The 20,855-nt window shown below is 41.2% G+C and overlaps 1 protein-coding gene across 1 annotated transcript in view; it reads right to left on the bottom strand.

The window, feature by feature from the left end:
• cdh2 (cadherin 2, type 1, N-cadherin (neuronal)) overlaps positions 1–19,408 on the bottom strand; it is a 65,341-nt gene extending 45,933 nt beyond the window's left edge. The window contains exons 1-2 of the mRNA XM_061694643.1: positions 18,913–19,408; positions 17,095–17,203 (exon numbers count right to left, since the gene is read on the bottom strand). Coding sequence (XP_061550627.1) covers positions 17,095–17,203; positions 18,913–18,975 — 172 coding nt within the window. The 5' untranslated portion in view covers positions 18,976–19,408. The remainder of the gene's footprint in view (positions 1–17,094; positions 17,204–18,912) is intronic.
• Positions 19,409–20,855: the final 1,447 nt, after the last annotated feature.

Here is a 20,855-nt window from a genome sequence, read left to right as displayed (position 1 = left end):
ACCATAGGTGAGGGTAGGAACGTAGATCGACCGGTAAATCGAGAGCTTCGCTTTTCGGCTTAGCGCCTTCTTTACCACAACGGACCGATACAAAGTCCGCATCACTGCAGACGCTCCACCGAACTGCCTGTCGATCTCCCATTCCATTCTTCCCTCACTCGTGAATAAGACCCCAAGATACTTGAACTCCTCCACTTGGGGCAGGATCTCATCCCCGATCTGGAGAGGGCACGCCACCTTTTTCCGACTGAGGAGCATGGTCTCAGATTTGGAGGTGCTGATTCTGTTAATATATATATTAGGCCTTACACGATCAGAATTTTTGGGGCCGATCATCAAGTTTAAAAAAACGATAAGCAATGTGTCCATTTACAGGACTAGTTCATTTATTGTATATACTTGTGTACTGTATACCGAGTACTGTATCCATCCATCCATCCATCCATTTTCTGTACCACTTATCCTCACTAGGGTCGCGGGCCCATCCCAGCTCAAAATTATTCTCTAGCATTTTAGACAAGTTAAGTTAAAACATCAATGACCTCTAGGGGGGCATTCAAGTATTGGCCACTGGCATAGGTTTAGGTCAGATCAACATTACAACATGACAGATATAATGGATGCTAACTTACTGTAATTAAATTACTTTATTGCAATTACATTACTTAAATAAATAGTGTTAATGACAGGCTTACTCTAACTTTCTCACTGTCCGGCTATATGGATGGGTGTTGTCCAGAGTGTGTCTGTTTGGCTTTTCCTATATTTTTTGTTCCACGCCGCGTTGCTTCAACGCGCCATAAGCTCCTCCTCGTGTACATTCTTCAGGTGCCCGAAGCATTTAGATGACGTTTCCCACAACGTACTTCAGTTGTGCACAGACTGCAAATAACTTAAGTGTTGTTTATCTGAGGCACCGCAAAATAGTCCCAAACCGATGACGTGTTTTTTAACCGGCAAGATTGAAAAAAACTTCATTGCCCGTCAGATAGTTACAGTACTGCGCCACAAGACACGTGACAAGGCTAAAAATAAACTAGCTTTTGGATTCATACGCACGGCGACGCAGAGTTAAATGTCTTGTGCGGAGCCGATCGATGACGTCATTGATCGGATCGGCGAATAATGACATGATAGCCGATCAGCATAAAATGCTAATTATCAGCCGATACCTATCACACCGATCAGATCGGCGTAAAGTATTTTATTTTTATATATATATATATATATATATATATATATATATATATATATATATATATATATATATATATATATATATATATATATATATAGACACACACACACACACACCATGTGCTATCTCACATGGTGCATAAGCAATACACCAGGATCTGATATCAATACTGTTGTTACCCAACGATGTGCACTCGCAGGAGTTGAGCTTTTAATGTAAGGTGAATGAAACAACAAATACATATGGTTTCACCAGTTAAAGTTGTATTTAGTTTGCTTTGTTTACAGGTGTTTCTAGAAGTTTTCCCTTCTTCACTTAAATAGAAACAGTGATGTATCGTTGATTTTCTTGATCACAATATGGTTATTGTGAAATACTCCGATAATATCTTAAGTTACTCGGATATTCCTGCCCCTGACATTTAATAAACACTGTGTTCTGTGCGTGACAAAATTCCACACTTTTTTGCTAATATTTTCATTATTGTAGAATTCATGACAAAAACAAGTATTTATTGATGTCATACCAGAATGTCCCCAACAATACAAATAGCTCCACGATTAAAGACTGAATACATTAAAATGAAGCAACAGCTCAAGCATGCATGTATTGTATATCTGTCACATTCAATGCCAAAAGCTGAGGTGGAATTTGCTGTAGTTCGACTTGCATCATCAAATATCTATTGCTGAAATGCCAAAGATCTTTTACGCACGTAAATATGAAACTTGCAGCATGTGTATTTCTACAAACTACACAAAAGTGCATTCATTTGAATACGATACAACGCTGAATTACAATACCAGATTTCAGCTCCCAAATGGAAATCTTGGATTGTATGAAGCCAAACTATAAATCTTTCAACAGCTACATAATGGAATAATATGTGCTGGTGTTGCCTGTTAGAATCGCTCAACACGGACTAACCCTGACAAATGGTGAACAAAGCCTTGTTTGTGCCTTTTGACCTCATCTCCATTGGCCCACACATTCTTGGTGGGGGCATTCTAACGGGTTCGGCACAGTTGTTTTTTATTTCATAAGATCTAATTTAAAAGACAATGCTTGTGTTTGTGAATATGTTGCGACTGGGGTCCTCTTTATACAAAAAAAAAAAAAAAAAAAAAATTGAAATAAAAATAATGCCTAATCAACTCAACTAAACTCATCTTTATTTCTAGAGAACTTAAGTTCTTTGGGCAAATGTGACTGCTTTGATAAATTTTTCCAAATAATGCTAGGACTATCTGCCACTTAAATACGTATTTATTGATCAATTAACTGTCAACTTCAGATGTTGGATGACAGCCATATTTGGCATGAGTGAGAGCATGCGTTACGTGTATGTGCTGTCTCTCAGCTGCCACCCACTTCAGTCCTCAGTCTCCACTTCAATGCAACATGAAGTTTTCTGGTCCAAAATAGCCCCCACACTCCTCATGGCCCAGTTACCCCCAGACACATTCCTCCCTTTTTTATGTGCTGTATAATTTGATGAGTACCAGACGTGCTGATAAGTCCTGCAAGCAAATGCACGCACACGCACACACACACACACACACACACACACACACACACACACACACACACACACACGCTCTCCATCTCCTTGTGCATTAGTCCTTTTGCTGCATATAAACAAACACTACTCCCTCTAAATTAACATGGCTGAAGCAGCATAAATGGTGTGTGTGTGTGCACGCGCGCGTTCTTGCTCACTAATTGAAGTTATGGCAACATCCAAAACACTGCATGAACAAAGCAAATGCTGTGCTTTTAAGTTTGACCTCACTGGGAACGTCCTCTCATGCAAAAACACATTTATCGAGCAACTTCTCGGTTTTTTATTTTATTATTTTTTATCCGTGGCTTATTTCCACTGGGGTAGTGGTGCTATTCACAAACAATGCATCAAGCAAAGATATGCTTCTCTAGAGTCAATTAAAACTGGTCAGTCAAGCCCCATAAGGGACTGCTTATGATTATAAACACAAGTATTGGAACTGAGACATCATGGCATGTTGATCCAATATAAATGCATGCCTTCCTAACCCCCTGCCAGTTTTTTTACAGGCGGGGGAGCTCAAAGGGGGGACAAGGCTGCAATAACACCAGCTCAATCTTCTCGACCCAAGGCTCTGCTCCTCTGCTGTCTACATGACATTCTTTTCATTTTTCCTTTTTATTTAAATGCTTATCCCTCTGATCAGATTCCCCCTGCATTACAACTACAAATAGACCACATGCAAAATAAGACTTAAGTCAAAAATGTTGAAACTTGAAGCGACTGAATTAATCAGGAAAAACACAAGGATAATGACTACAGCGCAATATTTTTGGGGAAGTTAATATTCCATGGCAGTTCATACCTTCCCTCTTACAGACCAATCACAATAGCCCCTTTTACATCATCTGTAAAAGACAGCATTTTTCTGCCTGTTTCCATTAGACTTTACACCGATTTTATCGGCCTGATCGGTATCGGCCGATAGTTAGCATTTTATGTGGCTTTAATGTCATAATTTGCCATTCCGATCACGCAAAAGACATTTACTCCGCGTCGGCATCGTGGACAGTATATTTCAATCCAAAAGCTAGTTTCTTTTTAGTCTTTTCGCGTGTCTTTTGACGTAGTACTATAAATATTTGAAGGCCAATAAAGTTATTTAAAAAAAATAAAAATAAAAACATGTCGGCAGTGTGGAACAGACGACACGTCTGAGACAGACAACACAGTAAGGCCTGGATCACACTACAAGACAAATTCTCTCTTTCACGATTGCACTATGTCAGACTACTGCAATAAAATATTGTATTCCGATACCACCGCATCCCATTTTTCCCGATCACTGGGCTTTATCTTGTCAACTCAAATGCGACCGGATACACTCGTTACTGTGGCGACAACAACAAGAGTGGATCGCGCAGACTATATTATAAGGACAAAATGGTGAAAGTTGTGTGTTGGTGGTCACCGGTGCTCAGGAGAGGACATTCGTTTAAGGCTTGCTTGAGGTATGTTCCCATACTTTTAACACGATATGGCTCGCAAGCAGGCAACAAAACGTTATGTAGCCTAGCAAGCTAGTGGTACCACGAACAGTTGGACGTAAACATGCCGGCGTTCTGTCGAATCATGCTCTAACGTATCGGTGTGCGTGAAGTAATTGAATTAAAAATAAAGTAATTTAATTACAGTAAGTTAGCACCCATTATTTCTGTCATGTTGTAATGTTGGTTTGACCTGACTGATTAGAAAACACGATCTGACTAGAGCAGTGATTTCCAACCTTTATGGAGCCAAAGAACATATTTTACAATTGAAAAATCTCACGGCACACCAACAAACAAAAATGTCACAAAAAGTGGATACATTAATTACTGTATTTACTTCCTGCCATCTAATAGAAGACCATTCATTTGTTCTGTCACTATGCCTCACTGGCATAAATAGGAACAAAGATACATTATTTAGTGTAAATATATATTTTTTGAGCAATTAAGTACACAAGTATATACAGTAAATGAACAAGTCTTTTAAATAGACGGATCGGTTATCGTTTTTTTTTTTTTAAACTCGCTGATGGGTGATCGGCAATCCTGATCGTATAAAGCCTCGTTTCCATTTCACTGTTGTGTAAAAACGGGGTTGCGAAGTTGATGCCTCAATTTTCCGCATTCTGAGGTTGTATCAGAACCAAAACAGAAGCGGGATGACAACAGTGTGGAAGGGCAGTTATGCAGCCAAAGACTTACCTCTCCCGCCCTGGTGTGCTGAAACAGACGGACTATACGTCACACCAGACATTGCAAACGATGTTGTCGTATAGATAATTACGTGTTGTGAATATGTACACTGTTGCGGCGATGAAACTTACTGAATACAGTACTGAATGCTGTATAAAAGGCAAAAGGTAGACAAATGCTTGGCCTGTTCTGGGATAGGTGTGGCAATATTTCGAGCCGCAGTGTGAAAGAGGCTTCTAATGCGGCCAATTTACACTGGACCATTTTTAAACAAAACTTTACATGAAAAGTTAAACATTCAAAGTTCAACCTGGAAGGTGTTTTTTTTTTTTTTTTATATGCACATTATCGTCCCCTCTTGTCACTCGTCTGCCAAAACGCTAGTCCACATACACTAGCACATCAGAATCATTCAAATTTGTTTTCAGTTGTTTTTGCATCTCCCCGTGAACATCATTTGGACAATGTCATCCATACGCAAATAAACTAACATGCCCATTTTTACTACCCATTACTCATGTAACCACACCCTGTTTGACTTCTACTGTATGTAATCGGAAAGAATTGGTATAACTGTGATTTAAATGAAAGTTTTAAAATAACTGCCAACCAAGCCTGGGCTTTATAATAAGCCCAATACATTTTCCGTCCATGTCTAGCTCCCTCTATCACTAGTGACAGACGTGAAAGGTCAATAACCTTGGCTCACAGCCCTCATATGGTTAGCAATGCCATAAATTAATGGCTTAGTCCATTATTCCAAAACTCTTTAGCTTCTACAAAGGTCACAATGCTTAGAACGCTTAGGCTGATATTGGGCCTATAGAAGATGAAGTGTAGGGCGACATGTCTAAAGGTGACGGGGGGTGTTGGTGTTTCTCGTTGAGGAAAGGTCACAGATGGGGTGAGATTTTACAGTGCAACAATTGTAAACAATAAACAAAGAGGAAATAGAACCATACCCCCTTCACGGTGTAACATAAAACAAATCTGTAAAACAGTATAAATGTTTTGCAAAGATTACTCTTTTTTGCCTCTGTGAGGCAGGGATTTTCTGCTAGTTTTTCAAGCACTCTACAGCTTCCGCAAATTGCACCGGCTTGTGTTACTTTCCAGTGCAACATTTATATTTTTACTGTGGTGCGATTGTGTCTGCTATCAACCATCTTTTATGAATGACAGGTTGCACATAACTAAACACAATATCAACTATGGGAAGTTGAGCTACATGTAACAGACATCTACAATCTCCGCTGCTCAACATAACACTGGCAATGAATGGTTCATAAAGTTCTCCCATCCCATTAACTGCTTATGCTTACAAGGGTCACAGGTGAGCTGGAGCCTATCCCAGCTGACTTTGGGCGAGAGGCGGGGTACACCCTGAACTGGTCGATAGACAATCGCAGAGCACGCAGACAAACAACGAGTCACATTGACGTGAAAAGTCGACAATTTGGAGACTTCTACTAACCTAAGCAACATGTTTTTGGAATATGGGAGGAAGCTGGAGTATTTGGAGAAAACCCACACAAGGATGGCGAGAACATATGCAAACTCCACACAGGAACTGCATGGCGACTCTGCTAACCACTCGTCCACTGTGACATTAAAATTAAGATTTAAAAAAACAAGTAATCAATCAAAATATTCAAACATTCATCCTGTGGTTATATTATACCCTTCAGTAAGAATATACCCCCTTCCAGCCTCATTCCTGCTGAGCCGGCACAGTGCTACAGGAAATAAAGTGGCGACATGCCGCACGGTCTTTAATGCCTCAATAAATATCGACAGAGGCAGTGAGAGTATAAACTCAGACAACGTGGGCCACCGAGCGATATGTTGCTTAGTGCCATGGTGTGCACTCAAACCGAGACTAGAAATTGTTTTTGGTCAATCATAATATCGGTATACTGTGATGGCAGGCAGGCAGGCCGCTGGTGTCAGCAAGGTCTAGTCACAGTAGATCACTTGAGACATGTAATATGAATGGCTGCATATGCTCATTTAATGAGAATGAGACTGCAGTTTTGGGGAGGCACATCATGTTCCTGGTCACATATCCAATCTCCTTCAAAGAAAAACATGTATTTATAATAGATAAAAGTTGATGTTCTTTTACTTAAATTCTTAAAGCCGAACTAGAGGGATCAGAATAGATAACAACATTACTTAAATCCCACATAGGCTACTACGCGTGGTTTAAGAAATGAGGCATCAAAGGTCATTTGGAGACATGAACTGACCACGTAAAATAAAGGAGTTCCATCCTTCCACTACTCAATTAAGTCACATCCATCATGGGTCAGACAGGAGCAATGGGCGCTCCTCCGTTTGAGAATGTGTGGCCGGGGGAAGGGAGGGCAAGGAAAGAAGGATGAAAGGATGATGCATGCACAATGTCACGAGATACAACCTAGTGAGTCAGGTTAGTGTCTAATGAAGCGCTGGTGCGTTGAAATTGAAGCCTCTGCCGGGAACACAAAAGTTGGCGTGGCCCGTGGGAGGTCGCCGCCTCTTTGTGAGCATGGTTACAGTATCTGGGTCAATCAATGTGCCTCGGCTTCAAATTTCTATTTTATTGTCAGAGACGTGATGGCGATCCAATTTGTGTCGTCTTGTCATGTGCCAGTGGGAGGTTTTGTAGTGGCGTCGATGGGAAAAGCTAAACATGGGTGCTCTTAAATTTCTACATGCAGCCAACTGTATTATTCAAGAATTATTTCAGGTGTAACCAGTGAGAGTACTAACGTTATATACGCTGCACCCACTAAATAAAATAAACACACAGAAACTGCCAACCCTACCGTAGGAAATAAACACATGGTTGTAAGTCGATCACCTTCAACTTGAAATTTGCATGGTAGGCTTTACTGTGCGTTACGTACAGTAGCAGCAGATCTGAATACCGATCCAAATGCTTCAGTGTGTTAACAAAAACAGGAAAGGTTAACCAGTCCACATACAGCTCAACTAACAAGTCATGAACAGTCAATACAACCCCAATTTCAATGAAGTTGGGACGTTGCGTTAAACATAAAAACAGAATACAATGATTTGCAGCCATAAAATTCTAAGTTAATGATTATTTGCAAAAAACAATAACGTTTATCAGTTTGAACATTAACTATCTTGTCTTTGTAGTGTATTCAATTAAATATAGGTCGAACATGATTTGCAAATCATTGTATTCTGTTTTTATTTATGTTTAACACAACATCCCAACTTCATTAGAATTGGGGTTGTACTATTTTGGAGAGTTAAAGAGAAGCCAAGAATAGAGGAGAACCTGACGTTGCTGAGATCGTGAAAATCCGCAAATAAACTGCATCATTGTTTAAGCCGCAAGGTTTACAGTTGGGGGGGAAAGTTACTGATTATAGTCTGAACCACACCAGAGTTCACTTGCAATAGTACCACGGTCCAAGGATCAGATGATAGCATTCAATCGAACCAGAACAATTTTTTTTTTTTTAACTAAACCAAAGCTGACAAGTGTAAAGGCAGCCTTATGAGTAGAGAGATCTGCAGCCATATAATGCACTCTTGTATAAAAACAACACAAGTGAGCCTGAATACATTGCCTACTGCACCAAAGATTTAATGAGACAGCGAACATAATGGGCTGGGGAGTGGCTCCTTCACATGCCCGCTGATGGAAAACGCAAGGACCTTTAAGGCCCTGTACGCTCTGATTCCGTTTAACGGAATGAGAAAAAAAAAAAGGCACAACGGGGAGATTGTGTGGTGTGGTCTAAATCGAATGTCAGTATTGCAGAATAAGCAGCTGGGGTGACTTGCAGAAACGAGGTTGTGTTGTAGACAGGATCCATGAAAGAGATATGGAGTTGTTTGCTTTGGCGGCCAAAAAAAAGCTTTCCTGCAGAAGAAAAATGGCTCTGAAATCTACAAATCAGTCACAAGAAGGATAAAGTATTATCTCAACACTGATGCATTCTCCTCTGGGTTCAAGTTGGCATTTTCTTGTATAAAAACGGATTTCACTGGTGAAGAATAACAAGCCTCAGTATATGGAGGCATATGTGTAAGAAAGTGAGTTCAATAGTTATTTATACATGACAATGTGGGCATTTTAATGTGTTTTCACTATGTTCTCCCCATTTAATCAAAAGCACATCCATCCATCCATCAATCTTCTTTACCTCTTATCTTCACTAGGGTCACGGGCTCCTGGAGCCTATCCCAACTATCTTCGGGTGGGAGGCGGGCTAAACCTTGAACCAGTTGCCAGCCAATCGCAGGGCACATAGAAACAACCATTTGCACTCACAATCACACCTACGGGCAATTTAGAGTCTTCAATCAACCTACCACGCATGTTTTTGGGATGTGGGAGGAAACCAGAGTACCCGGAGAAAACCCACCCAGGCACGGGGAAAACATGCAAAGTCCACACAGGCGGGGCCGGGATTTGAACCCCTGACCTCAGAACTGTGAGGCAGATGTGCTAACCAGTCGTGCACCGTGCCAGCTCAAAAACACATTTCCAAAAAAAAAGAAAAAAAAGAAACACCCCTCCTCCCATCCTTTCATGCACGACTCGACTTGTCCGCCAAAGTGCTGTGGCTACAGTGAACAAACACTTTCAGATTGGCTGGACCCAGGTGTGATCTCTAACCAAATAGGCAATAACCGTCCCCTGACTTCCACAAGATTGCGTGAAGGACCAGTTCAGTGAAAGGCGTTCAAGTCTGCCTGTGATCCACTGGAATTGAAATTTGGAAAACATGGTCACACACAAGCTACATTACAATCCAAAGCCCCTTCTCCACGGCCCGTAAAAGCCAGCATTTCTGGTGTTAAACACAAAGGCAATATCAGAGGTGGGCCGGCACCTGTGTGAAAAGGAATGACGGAAAGCAAGAATGAGGATGTGAAGTTTGATACTAGACACTCATGTCTCCTGCCCTGTTGTGTCAAAAGCAATTGTCATTCAAGTATTTTATACACCAGACATCTAAATATGTTAGGCAAAGGGCAGAGCTATCGTTAAGGGTCTGGTACCCCAATTGTGCAGGATCTCTGTGTGAAAGAGGCTAAAGTTCAACCAGTACGGCTTTGTATCGACTGCATATTTATTTGAGTCAAACTAAAGATTTTCTTTGATTGAGGTTGTATGGGTCAAATAGCCTTTACTAACCCTTGGCTACAGATGTGTCACTGTTTGTGCCTTTGAGTTGAACAAGCTAATTATGTGCGGAGGACAATCCCTCACATGACTGAGATGACTGCCCAATGTCAGACACTGCTAAGTGCCAATACTGGAGGGCAGGGCCTGTAGCCGATAACTGCGATATGAACAGAGGTGATGAGAAGTTATTGGCGCCATGCTAGCCCTCTACATAGTACTCATAATGGTCTTAAGGCACAGTGTGCCTGCACATAGCGAGGGATTATTTTCAGACAGCCTCGAGTTAGCTAAGAACTTACAGCCTAAAAAGGTCAGACATAAATAAATTAGGCCTTATCCCGCCATGCCACCCAGCAGGCTCAGAAATGCACCCACCAATTAGCCACAGATGGTTGCGCTGGCTTTAATATGCTAACATTATTTTTATTATTTCACTTTAACGGTTTTGCCTAAGGACTGCAATGGAACTTGTAAAATTTAAAAATAAATAAAAATGTGAGGTGGCCCCGATACTCGACTAACACATCTAACTCTGCTTCCTTGTTACATTGTAGGCAAACTGCATCAAAGGTTAGTTTCCACAGATATATTCTGCCAGGATTCAATCTACTGTCATAATAGGTGTTGGTTATCTAGGCCATGGTGCTCCCAGGAAGAAGGAGAATATTCTTTGACGGAAGATGAAAATAAATTTATGCAGGGTGAAAACAATAAAAAGGAATCAAACCTATTCAACCCCAAACCACCAGTGATACTTTAGCTGAGAATTGGAGCACTTGCCTTCATTACATACATATTGATCACTGCAAACAAAGACCTGCATGTATTGATTTACTTCCGGGGGGGGGGGAAAGGAGGGCATGAAGGCGATGTAGTGATGTTATGAACAAAGTGCATGTAGTTAAAAAAAAAAAAAAATTAACGAGATGTCGTTTGAGGGGGAGGAGGAATGGCCATGGGGTTGGTTGCTCTTCATGTCCTACAATGACAGAGAATATGTAAAACACGGCAGGCCCCAGACTATTAAAAAGGAAGAAGCATCCCAGTTGTTCATGTTGCACTTTGTATTTCCCATCTATGAATAATGAAAATTATTCACGTTTGACGATGGAATTATTCACTGTCTGCACATGTATCGATAACACCCCCTCAAATTTCATACGCAAAGATTACAATAGGGATGTTAATTTAAGTGTTTACAGTTTACATGAAAATCACCTTGTAAAAACAGCAAACACATTTAAAACAAAACAAAAAAACACTTCAGACAACTAGAGGTACACAGTACATGCAGTATATGCAATATGCGGTAGAAATTTGGCCTATGATATAGATACCGACCAAACTCTTTCTGATGACATCATCGTGAAAATGGCTTCATGTGTGTCTGACGATGGAGCTGAAAAAGCTGCCAGCTCTAGGTCGAATAGTCGCACACCTCCCTGCGTTCGTCTGCTCTGAAACACGTGGGGGAATGCTAGGCCCTAAGCTAACTAGCTTCGCACAAGATACGAGCTGAGGCTAGCTAGCTACCATGGCTAAACACGATGCGGAGCCACTCTAAACATGGCCTCCATGGCAGCGAACAAGCTACATTTCTGACAAGTACTGTTATCACTAACGGAGGATGAGGAGTAGCTAATCATATACACACCAAGCAAGAAGACAGAACAGGAAGACTAACCATGTTAACCGCTAAGCTAACATGAAATGTAGATTAGGGAAACACCAGAATAAGTGCTTAGGTGGTACAGTACACTTTTAACATAAGTCTGGCTGGAACTGCAATTAAACTGGTAAATGAATGAGTGTCTAGAGAGAAAAATAATAAAACAGCTAGACAGCACGCTTACACATCCAAAAACTGGAAAAGAATCAGTACGTTGCTGCTTCGACTATCAGAAACGTTACTTGTATTTGTTTGCACTATATTGCACCATAGAGTATGGACTTTTAATTTTAGGTTTTTAGAGCAATACAATAAATGCTCTCCAAATTATTATACATCTAATATATCTTTGTTTTTGTTGTTCTTGTTTACTTATTTGTTTAATCAATTTAGCTTTGCTCAGGAAATATAGAACCTATTCAGAATCACTTCCATTATAATTTGTGTTACTTTTACAACTCCATTTTGGCATTTGTTTCCAAATAGTTGCGTCTTTAGGCTCCCGAAATTGTGCTTAGCAGTGAAAAAGACACTGTATTTATGTTTTCAGTTGAAAACCGCTTTGGGTAAACAATCCCTTTGACTCATCCGTATAGTTAAAATAATTCCTCAACAATGATGGGCTGTGAAAACCATAAAGAAATCCAGTTGTTCCAACTGATATCTCGCATAGCATTTTCACCGCAGGTTCCCCAGTAGTTTTGTGAGTTCTCAGAGACCTTGTTCAACATTCCCAATTCCCTTACAGATATAGACGTGTTATGAGACAAAATGTGCAAGAGACTTGAGAAAGCTGGTTGAATCACTGCGGTTTGAAGTTTAGTCTCGCAGGTCTGTACTTTCAGACATCTGTTTATCTTTCTTCCCTGTCATTGGTATACTGTGTGGAGCAAGGTGAACCAAGCAAGTCGTTAGCACATCTGCCTTAGCGCCGAGAGGTTCTGGGCTTGAATCTCTGTTCAGACCCTCCTGTGTGGAGTTGCATTTTCTACGGGGACCCCAGCTTCCTCCCACATTCCAAAAACTATGCAGGGGTTCACTGAAGACTCTAAATTCTGTAGGTGTGAACGTCAGTGTGAATGGCTGTTTGTCCATATAGTATGTGGCCTGTGATTTGCTGGTGTTTATGGTGTACCCCGCCTCTTGCTCAGTCAGCTAGGACAGTCTACAGCTCACAACAACGCTGATCAGGATAAGTAGTATAGAAAAAGGATGGATGGATGGTTTATTGTGCTAAACCCATTTTCCTTTATCCAGAAATCTGACTTGCTTTTTGCAAAAATCTGCTGCTGCAATACATCCTCAAATGAGTTCTCAAAAATGTCACACCTAAAAGCATGGAGGCCAGTTGTGGAGATACAAATATTTGTCGCATTGGTCTGACAAGTAGTGTCAAGCCATACCCGTACATGTGTCTGACCTTGTTTGCTCGCTCGTCCGTTCATCCGGACCTGACCGCAATTGCTCGACTAATGTCACGTGCAGTGTGCGAGAAGGAAAAGGGCTTGAGTAGCTCGATGAGTACTTGGCCCAGTTTACAGGACAGGGTCGAGCGGGGTCATGTCTCACCAAACACAGGGGCCCCCTTAAACACATCTAAGTGGCCACAGCTGTACACGCGGCCATCAAAATTAGCAGGACGCAGAGTACCGAAACAACTCAAAATCTGGCACAGTTGGTACAAAATGGAGGATTTTATGGGGTGATATTTTAGTTTATTGAAATTGTTTGCCTTGTGTAAACAACACTGACACGCAATTTTATCTGATGACAGATGAACAGAAAATTCTTGAAATGTATTTGGCGCGAGCACATGTACTACCACGCCTTTCTTTCTGACACTAATGGTTCCAATTGTTTTAATAAACTGGTCAAGTGTAAAAACCCCTTCGCCAAGTACACCCCTACACTGAAAGCCCTTTGCAGTGATGCAAAAACAGGCAATAAACATTCTGATTTTACAACACAAAAGCTTGCATAAGGAAAGAAAGCAGAATGTATGAAACGGATGCAACAAAGTGCTTTCAGCGCAATTAAGCCTTTTGGCCTTTTCATTAACCCAGTTTTTAGGGAGGGAAACCTCTGCTGAATAATGCTCCAGCTGACACACTTTCTCTGGTTTTAAGGCCCCATCTGGTTAAAAAAAGCACAGTGCACATCAGCTCTCACCAGACACCAGAATTCCACTGAGGGCCAAACCACCCGCTGCCACGACCTACCTGAAATTGAATGCCGTTTTGTTAAACATGTTGCTTAATCAGGCAACTACAAGATAAGCTATCTTTGTCTATAGAAGGCTTTTAATAAATAACTTTGTTTTGGTTCCATTCTATTCACTTATCAGGCCAGAGCAAACATTCTATCCTTTAAAAAGAAAGGTCATGGGTAGAGAGCTTGTCATGGTTTTGCATCGGCTAACAATGAGCATGACAGTACCTCCTTTTACCAGACTGGATAGTAGTTCTAAAAAAAAAGAATAATTGTCCTTCCTGGCTTTTCTTTGCGCCGCGCTGCCAACTAACTTTCAAAAAATGCATTTTTATTGAAAATCAATATAGCCTCACTTGGCCGGCTGATGGTTAAAGTCTAGAGGGCGCCCCAAGGAATGTGATTAAATCTTACAATCAACTGTGCTGGCTGGCCGGCCACCCTTTGCCAACATCAAATCCACAGGAAGTCTTCAATTTAGTGCATACAATGTGCACCGTTTACAAGTGAAGTAGCACCATTTCCACCTTTTTACACACCTCGGGGTGTGTATTCCCTGAATCAGCCACAAAAGGACAGGCTGCAATTAGACGAGACAAAGATGTTTAACGGCTTACCTTTGCTTTGTAGTTTGCATGTGTTAGGCAATGCAATATGAGCAAAAGAGTTATGTTACTGAAACTTAACACAGATGATCCCATTTCAAATTAGTAAAGTAGTCAAAGAGAACTGGTGGGAAAAAAATTAACAGTAAAGCCTATGTGTCTTAATGTGTCCTGACTGGAGAGGCAAATAGTCCCAGTAAAGCAAATACAAATGCCTCTAAATGCTTTCTATTCATTAATGAAGCCCTTCCAGGTGACAAATGACCAAGCTAATGAAATGCAAGAGCACGTGACAAGCGTTAGCCCACTACATTGTGGTCAAAAACAATATCCCAAAACAGCATGGCCAGGGTAAAATTGAAAAACTTGGGCAAACTCTACACCGCGGGCGGGGGCTTTTTGTCACTCCCAACACACGGCAGGAGCCTTCCACCGGAGAATGCACTTTCATTAACATCATCTCACGCTGCTGAGCCGCTAGGCTGCATTACAATGACACAGGAGTGCCCCTCTCTCTCAAGGAAATCTCCAGTACAACAAGCCACTGGGGGAGGGGATGGGCAAAAAAAAAAAAAAAAAGACAAAAAAAAAAAGGGGGCGGGGGGGTGGAGTTATAAAATAAAGGGAACCTGATTACCCCCGGTCACGGCTCATCCGCAAGCCGGCAGATGGAAATCCATCACCTGCAGGATCAAATGGAAACTTGTGCACGAGGTAAAGCTCAGTGAAAGCAGCAGCCACCCATCCAAGCACTTTTCCTCCCGTCTTGTCATTTCTGCCTCCCTTCCTCCACCCTCTGAATCACACCAACAGCGGCGTGCAACTTTTAGGCACATACTGTGAAATCCAACACAAGCGAGAATGTTTTCGGGCCCAAATGACCTCAAGGCTGTAACCTCGCTAATGGCACACTGGTGTTATAGTCCACTTTTATTACTGCCAATGTATGGCTTCACAGTAGCTGCATCGTTGTTATAGCAGTCCTGGTCATGCATTTTTTTGCAGTTCAATAGGCAACTGAAGACAAAGATGGAAACATTTTCTAAGATCCTGATGCGAAAGTCTAAAGAAACTGATCTAATTTAAACCACCAGTCTTATGCTGTACTACAAAAGAGTATTGAGGCCGCACAAAAAAAGAACCAAGTCGAAAAACACACTTTTTCGAAAGACACACTGCTGGGCGAATAACGCATTTCTTCTTTCCAAATGGGATAAAAGCCATAATATTCCATGAACATAGTCATATTTTTAACATAATATTCACAGAAGTTGTCATTTTAACGGCTGAATGTCAACATTCCCACAAAAACAAGCTGCTCATATCGATGATGATAACAGAGTATTTCAGCATTGATTAAACCTATAATAAAGTATAACTTGACGAGAACATCTTAATAAACACCTTTAGGCTCATAAAATAGCAACATAATTTTTGCCACCGTAATATCAATGACTTTTTTTTTTAGATTCCAGCTTTATTCCTGCTTTTTTACGACATAAGTCCCACAACATTCCGACATTCTCTTTCATAAGAGTATTCCTGTAAGATTGTGGCTTTACACAAGTAATATTACGAATTTACTCTCATAACATTACAAATTTTACAACTATTCCTATACAAATCTGGTGTTATTATGGTAAAAAGATGGCTTTATTCTTGTAACCACATGACTCCACTCATGTAAATTAACCCTTTTTTTCCCATCACAACAAATCTTTAATCTGGTAATTTTCTGACTTTTTTTTCTTGTATAATGATGGCTTTGTTATTATAAACTGATGAATTTACTCTTGAAAACTCCAACTTGTTTCAGGCTATTACGTTTTGTAAGATTCAGATTCAGGCCATTTAACATTCCGACCTTTTAAGTTATAATAATACAACGTTGTTCTCATAAAATGTCCTGTAAAGTTAAGACTACGCAGGGAAAATAACTTTTTTGTCGTAGTGCATTTCGTTTAAGTCTATATTCCTGAATCATTCCGACTTAATTCTTGTAAAATAATCTTTATTCTTGCAACCTTTTGTTGCATTTGTAAAATATTTTTTCTCATGACACTACAACTTTATCCTGTTAACATGATGACTCATTTCTTTGTACTGAGGTCCAAGTGCCAGACACCGTTTAGCAACATTAATTGCTTGATTAAAGTTGCATAGGTATCGAAATGTGGGCAATGGATTTTCATTATCTGCCCTCCAGGGCCCCCCTAGCGAAAGATGCAAATTGCAGAGGGTGTTAGCCACAATGCATGCTTTCACTTTTGACTTACAAGCTGCACTCTGTACACAGACCTCTGCTCACAACGAAAAAAGGGGAGCGTGTAAGCAAACGGGGCGATATAAATGTGAACCACATGTGAGGCGTTTTATGAGACAAGCGACAAGGCTTGTAGCTACACGGGAGGTAATTTAAAAAAAAATGTTGGGCTTGTTCTGCGCAGGCATACCATGAAACACAACAGGAGAGCATAGCAGAACATACATGGGGGGGGGAATCAACACTCACCAGTGAAAAGGGGCTGTCCCTTCTCGCTGATATCTGGCAAGGCAACCTTGTATACATCTTCAGAGAAGCCAGGCCTGCATGGTGGGATGACCCCGCATTCTGCTGCAATCTGTAGTGGAAAGGAAGAAGGTGAGGGTGTGCGACAATGAGTCATAAATCAATCCCCAAAAATGCACCCCATGCCCTCCCAAAACCTCTTGCTTACGTTCTGAATCCCCCCGTCCCCCAACACCACCTCTCTCGGTTGTACAAAAGCATCTGTTGTTTTTACACCAGGCACTGCAATTAGGATAATGAGGCCAAAAGGGTTAAGCATTAGCCAAAAAGCATGGCTGGGCAAGAACAAGCTCCATTTGTCCCAGTGGAGGGACCTCGGTACAAGCTGGTGTTACTGCCAAGCCTCTGTGTCGGCCTTTCTGATCAACGCTAACTGTGTACCTTTCAAGAATAGGAACACGGCCACAGAACGTCATTGCCAACAATCTGCTATTGTTACCATACAAACTGGCGGAACACCCAAGAAAGGGGGGAAGAAAAAAAAAGAAAGAAGAAAAAAAAAAAAAAAAAAAAAAAAAAAAAACTAAACATTTAGCGGTGACAAACTGTGGATTTTACTGGAATGTGGATGCCCCCCCACACTTGAAATGACTCATTGAGATAAAACAAGAAATCAAGGACGTATCTTCTCGGATTTTAAGGAGTAATGGCTCAACAGTTTCCCAGAGCTGGCAAGAAATTAATCATAAATGGGTGTGAAGCAATTCTCAAGAGGAGTCTACTACTCCCTAAACATTGTCTCAGCCTTGATTCTGCTTCTCGTCTGTCAGATTTGACCCCGTTTCTCATACCATGAACTCTGGGAAGAATGTAAAACGAGAGCGAGGACCCCTGCCTGAAAAAGGCATTGTGGGTATTTGTGCCGCTGCTTAATCAGAGGAATTTAAATTGAACATGCTTGTGGAAGTGGGGGGAGGAGCGCAGCTGGGATACTATAGGACAAGGGTGGGCAACCTCTCTCTTATCAGTGGCCACATTTATTATATTTTATGAGCCTATTTGTGGGTTAAACGCATTTAGAATTGCACTGCGGACCATGTGAAATGCTTTCACTGGGCCACATATGGCCCACGAGCCAAAGGTTGCCTTACCATAGGATGAGCAGCAGTAATAATAATAATACAATTTTAAAAAACACCAATAGTTTACAACTGTTCCATCTTGAAACACTGTCATATTATTGCTTTGTGCTTAATACTGCCCCCCTGCTGCGCGTGCACTCATTTTGCCCTTAAGCCTCATAAGCCTCAACCCTGTTGCGTGTTGTTTCTGCGTTTAAAAAAAAATGTTTAGTGTTGTAGGCTACTTGTTCAACAAAAACGCTGATGAGAAGGTTTTAATAATGCAATCAACTCCCCCCATCGTCCCTGAGGCATGGTCGCACATATTAAACTTAAGCGCTTTCAAAATAGGTGACACGTCAATAACGCCTCAAACTTACGCAGGCGAATTAAACCCTAAACATTTTGTTTAATGCAAATCATGTTACGGGAGACGTTTAAACGCGGAAAGTATTTGGGAAATGTCGTAGTTTAAACAAATGGTAGAACGAACCGTTAAGCTAGCACCAACGGGCACGCGCCACTTAACAGTCGTTCTCGTGTCCGTTAAATTGCATTGCTTCTTTGGAGAAAAAAAAAAGGGAGAACAAAAAGAAAGAACAAAGAGTAAAGTTCGCGTGAGATGAACTAGCGACATCCCGTTTAAAACAGCCATGAGCACACACAAGACGACTAAAGTGTCCCGCTCGTCGGAAATTACCTGCAGTAGTGCCAAGAGCGCCAGCAGAAGCAGCCCGTCGCTGCCCTCCCGTCGGGGGTACATTTTGGTTGCGTTAAATCCTCTCCCAAATAACAACCACAATCCCACTTCGCTGGTCAAAAATCAAAATGGGGAAGCAAATTAAAAAAAACAACAACAACACGATTCCTCCTCCTTTTTTTTGTTCTTTTTTCGTTCCCCCAAGACGAAAGGCTGTGTCGAGTCTTCGGCTGTAGCAGCCTCCTCCGAGGAGTGAATCCGGGAGAAGCACTGGCTGGTACTGAAGCTGCTGCTGCTGCTGCTGCTGCGACTCTCCTCCTCTCCTCTCCGCTCCCCTCCGCTCCTCTCCTCTCCCTTCCTCCCTTCCTTCCACTCCAACGCAAAACAAAAGAGGAGCCTTGGTCCACTCCACTAAAAGTTCTCACTGTCTCTCCCTGCTGGTCACACGTCGCTAAGCTAGCCGAAGAGTGAGTTCCAACAGCTAACGCGCAACAAAAATGTTGGACGGCGGGGGGGGGGTGCAATAAAAAGAAAAAGTCCTTGATGAACAAAGAGGGTGAAGGCATCAAAGAGGTAGAAAGAGGAATTGAGTGATGACGTCAAAGCCCCGCCCAACCGGCCAATTAGATTGCTCCATTGAAATTATCCCAGTCTGCTCCTAACCAATTGGTTAATAAATAAGTGGGGTGCGTTTAAAAACAAACCAAAATGATAAACGAACAAAATCGCAAGTTCCAAAAACACAAATTTGGTCCTTTAGAAAGAAATATTACATTTATTTTTAATTTGTGTTTGAAAATAAACACAATTTATTATCAGACAAAAATGTTAATTTTCAAGCAGAACTATTTAAATATATATATCATGATTTTTTTTGTCAAATTCCAAACAAACAAATTATAATTAAAATAAAATATTCGTTTAGGAACAAAAGTAAAAAAACAGGTTAGCAATATAAAAAAAAAAAATTTATTTATTGAAATGTATTGCGAAAAGGAATCATTTTGAAAAACGTAGATCTCTATCCTCGTTTTCATAAAGTGGACTGTTTTGCAAAACAAAGTGGGCTGTATGTATACTTTTAACCACATTGCTACTTTTCAGTACGGTGGTGGACTAGTGGTTTAGATGCCTGCGTCATACTGAAGTTCAGGGTTCAAATCTTTAATTTAATCTGGCTTCACAATTAAAACTACATATATATTTTTTCAAATTCTGACTTTTAAAGAATAGGACAGAGAAGACAATCAAACTGAATGAAATACTAATTTGTATCTAAATATGTGTTTACGGACGGCACGGTGGCCGACTGGTTAGAGCGTCAGCCTCACAGTTCTGAGGACCCGGGTTCAATCCCGGGCCCCGTCTGTCTGGAGTTTGCATGTTCTCCCCGTACCTGCGTGGGTTTTCTCCGGGCCCTCCGGTTTCCTCCCACATCCCCAAAACATGCATAAATTGGAGACTCTAAATTGCCCCTAGCCATGACTGTGAGTGCGAATGGTTGTTTGTTTCTATGTGCCCTGTGATTGGCTGGCAACCAGTTCAGGCTGTACCCCGCCTCCTGCCTGATGACAGCTGGGATAGGCTCCAGCACGCCTGCGACCCTAGTGAGGAAAAGCGGCTCAGAAAAGGGATGGATGGATATGTGTTTATAGTTTTCAAACAGGTCAATTTGAGCCACAAAGGTCAATCAGTCGAGTGGATGGTGGCCTAACTTGAATTATAGTATTTATTTTTGTGATATAGTTAAATAATCTATGTTCTCATTCGGTAAGAATGAAATGAGATTAAGCGAGGGGCCTTTTGTCTTTTAGATAGATAGATAGATAGATAGATAGATAGATAGATAGATAGATGGGGTGTGCAGGCAGGACACCAATAGGTCAGCTACGTAAATAGTGTGACATCATAGCAGTGCGTCACAGCGTTACCAGCGAAACGAG

Source organism: Phycodurus eques, chromosome 13, assembly GCF_024500275.1.
Source record: "Phycodurus eques isolate BA_2022a chromosome 13, UOR_Pequ_1.1, whole genome shotgun sequence".
Classification (NCBI taxonomy): Eukaryota; Metazoa; Chordata; class Actinopteri; order Syngnathiformes; family Syngnathidae; genus Phycodurus; species Phycodurus eques.
Note: the sequence above shows the minus strand (reverse complement) of the source record. Positions and strands in the feature narration are given on the sequence as shown.